Below are 2,407 nucleotides of genomic sequence, written 5' to 3' on the forward strand. Positions count from 1 at the left end.
ATCGGTTGCCTCCCGTATGCCCCTCACTGGGGATTGAGCCCTGGACATGTACCCTGACCGGGAATGGAACCCTGACCTCCTGATTCATACATAGGTCAACGCTCAACCACTGAGCCAAACCGGTTGGGCTGGCCTACTATTTTTAAGTTAACGTGGCCTAAATAGAAAGAATAGACATTTTATAGTTTTGACCATTAAGTATCTGCTATACACCAGGGTTCGTAGTGCAGCAGATGCACACAAACACAGAACACCTGACTCTGTACCATTTAAAGGTCAAAACCTGTGAGGACAGCAGTACGAGATGTAAATAAACCAAAGTTAGGGTTAGGACAGGGTCCAAGGTAGGTTTTAATGCAACCTAGAGCCTGGGTCCTCATGTTGAATAGACCAAAATAAAGATGTGGCTTGAGAAGACCTGCTGGACCTTGTAGGTAGACTCCTTTCTGGGTCATAGGTGAAACTGCGGTTGAAGAGATTGGGGCTTCAAGTGAAACTTGGCACTCAGGCCTCGAATTGGCCAGGGGAGGGAGCAGAACATTGGTTGCTGAACTTGAATTCAGAATAAAATATGTTGTGTAGTTATGAAGGTTATACTACCTGACCAAGGAGCGGTCTGGCAAACTGTACTTGTCTGTCACATAACAGTACATTTCTTGGGTGATGGGAATGTTTATATATACTGCAGATTCTGTCCCATATGATGCTGTAGAATTACTATAGAAAATTGAGACTTGTCCCCGAATTTTCTTTTGTAGATATATTGTAGAGCATCTACTTTTGGTTTCTGTACACTAACTTTAGAGAGTTCATTAAAAACGAATTAAGTTTGCACTTTATTTTTTAAAAAATGTATTTTTATTGATTTCAGAGAGGAAGGGAGAGGGAGAGATAGAAATATTAGTGATGAGAGAGAATCATGGATCCGCTGCCTCCTGCACACCCCCTTCTAGGGGGTCGAGCACACTATCCCTAGCATGTGCCCTGGACCAGAATTGAACCCAGAACCCTTCAGTCTGCAGGCCGATGCTCTATCCACTGAGCCAAACCAGGTAGGGAAATAGATATATTCTTACAAGAATGTTTTATTATGTAGTTTGTTACATGAATCCTTCTCTAGTTATCTGTATTGCTTGGACCCAGTATTATGTAAATCAAGGGATTGTCTGGTTTCCCATCTCATACCTTCGTGTTGAGGATTCAGGAATTCTTTCCCCTAAAAGTTTTATCATCTCCCGATCTGGGCCTAGATTTAGACCCAGATCCTGTAACCTCCAGGTCAGCAATGCTGCTAGGGTCCACCCAGTTTCCTTTGTCCAGGAAGGAACTCAGACACAGACTCACTTAATTTTCTTCTGGGATTGCATGATTTAAGGTTTAAAATTTTCTCTTTTTAATCTCTCATGGTGTGCTGCAGACACCACCTGGAATGGGGTTACACTCAGTGGCTCTCAACCTGCCTAATGCCGCGACCCTTTAATACAGTTCCTCATGTTGTGGTGACCCCCCAACCATAAAATTATTTTTGTTGCTACTTCATAACTGTAATTTTGCTACTGTTATGAATCATTATGTAAATATCTGATATGCAGGATGTATTTTCATTGTTACAAATTGAACGTAATTAAAGCATAGTGATTAATCACAAAAACAATATGTAATTATATATGTGTTTTCCAGTGGTCGGGACCCACAGGTTGAGAACCGCTGATACAGGGTACGGTTCATGGGCGAAGGGTGGAGGGTGTTGGCCGGGAGGGAAGCTCCCCCTCCTGGCTTCTAGCTGTCTTCCCACACAGTTTCCTTCTTGCCGGAAAACCGGGCTCTGGGGGCGCGATAGGTGCAGGGATGAAACGCTGGAGGTGCTGGGTGAGGCGGCGCGAGTAAGGGTCCAGCCCTGGGAAGGACTCAGGTTTACAGCCCAGCCTTCAGCAATTGAATCTGGGTGTGTCACCATGGAGATGGGGCCGGCCCTCGTGCGTGGCTGCCATTGGCTGGGCACTCCCGGGCTGGGGATATAAGCCCGCGCCCGGCTTACAGTGCACTAACTGTGCGGGCCAAACCGGTGGCGGCAGCCCAGCTCAGCGGAGCAGAACCCTGCGCACAAGGGCAGGCTCAGCGAGAGAGCGTCCACGGGATCATGGAGAGCCGGTGAGGCGGGCACCAGGCCCGAGGAACCCCAAAGGCCCCTGGGGAGGGGAAATAGCTGTCACCGAGACCTGGAAACTTGGCACTCCGAGCCTGGAGGTGGCCGGGAGAGTGCCCTGGAGATGCAGAGGCCTGGCATGGAGCCGAGTGCCAGGGACAAAGCGACAGAGCAGTGGGGCGGCTCGCGCCGGCAGGGGCGCACGTGGGAATAGAGTTGAGTGGCGCCACCAGAGCAGGGAGGGAACCGGTGAGTACCGTG

General features: G+C 48.6%; 1 protein-coding gene across 1 annotated transcript in view; it reads left to right on the forward strand.

Annotated features, from left to right (window-relative positions):
• Window positions 1-2,014: 2,014 nt before the first annotated feature.
• The window catches only part of PNP (purine nucleoside phosphorylase), a 7,012-nt gene continuing 6,619 nt past the window's right edge, over window positions 2,015-2,407 (forward strand). Inside the window, exon 1 of the mRNA XM_006756758.2 lies at window positions 2,015-2,151. Coding sequence (XP_006756821.1) covers window positions 2,141-2,151 — 11 coding nt within the window. The 5' untranslated portion in view covers window positions 2,015-2,140. The remainder of the gene's footprint in view (window positions 2,152-2,407) is intronic.

The sequence above is a fragment of the Myotis davidii genome, unplaced genomic scaffold (assembly GCF_000327345.1).
Source record: "Myotis davidii unplaced genomic scaffold, ASM32734v1 scaffold594, whole genome shotgun sequence".
NCBI lineage: Eukaryota > Metazoa > Chordata > Mammalia > Chiroptera > Vespertilionidae > Myotis > Myotis davidii.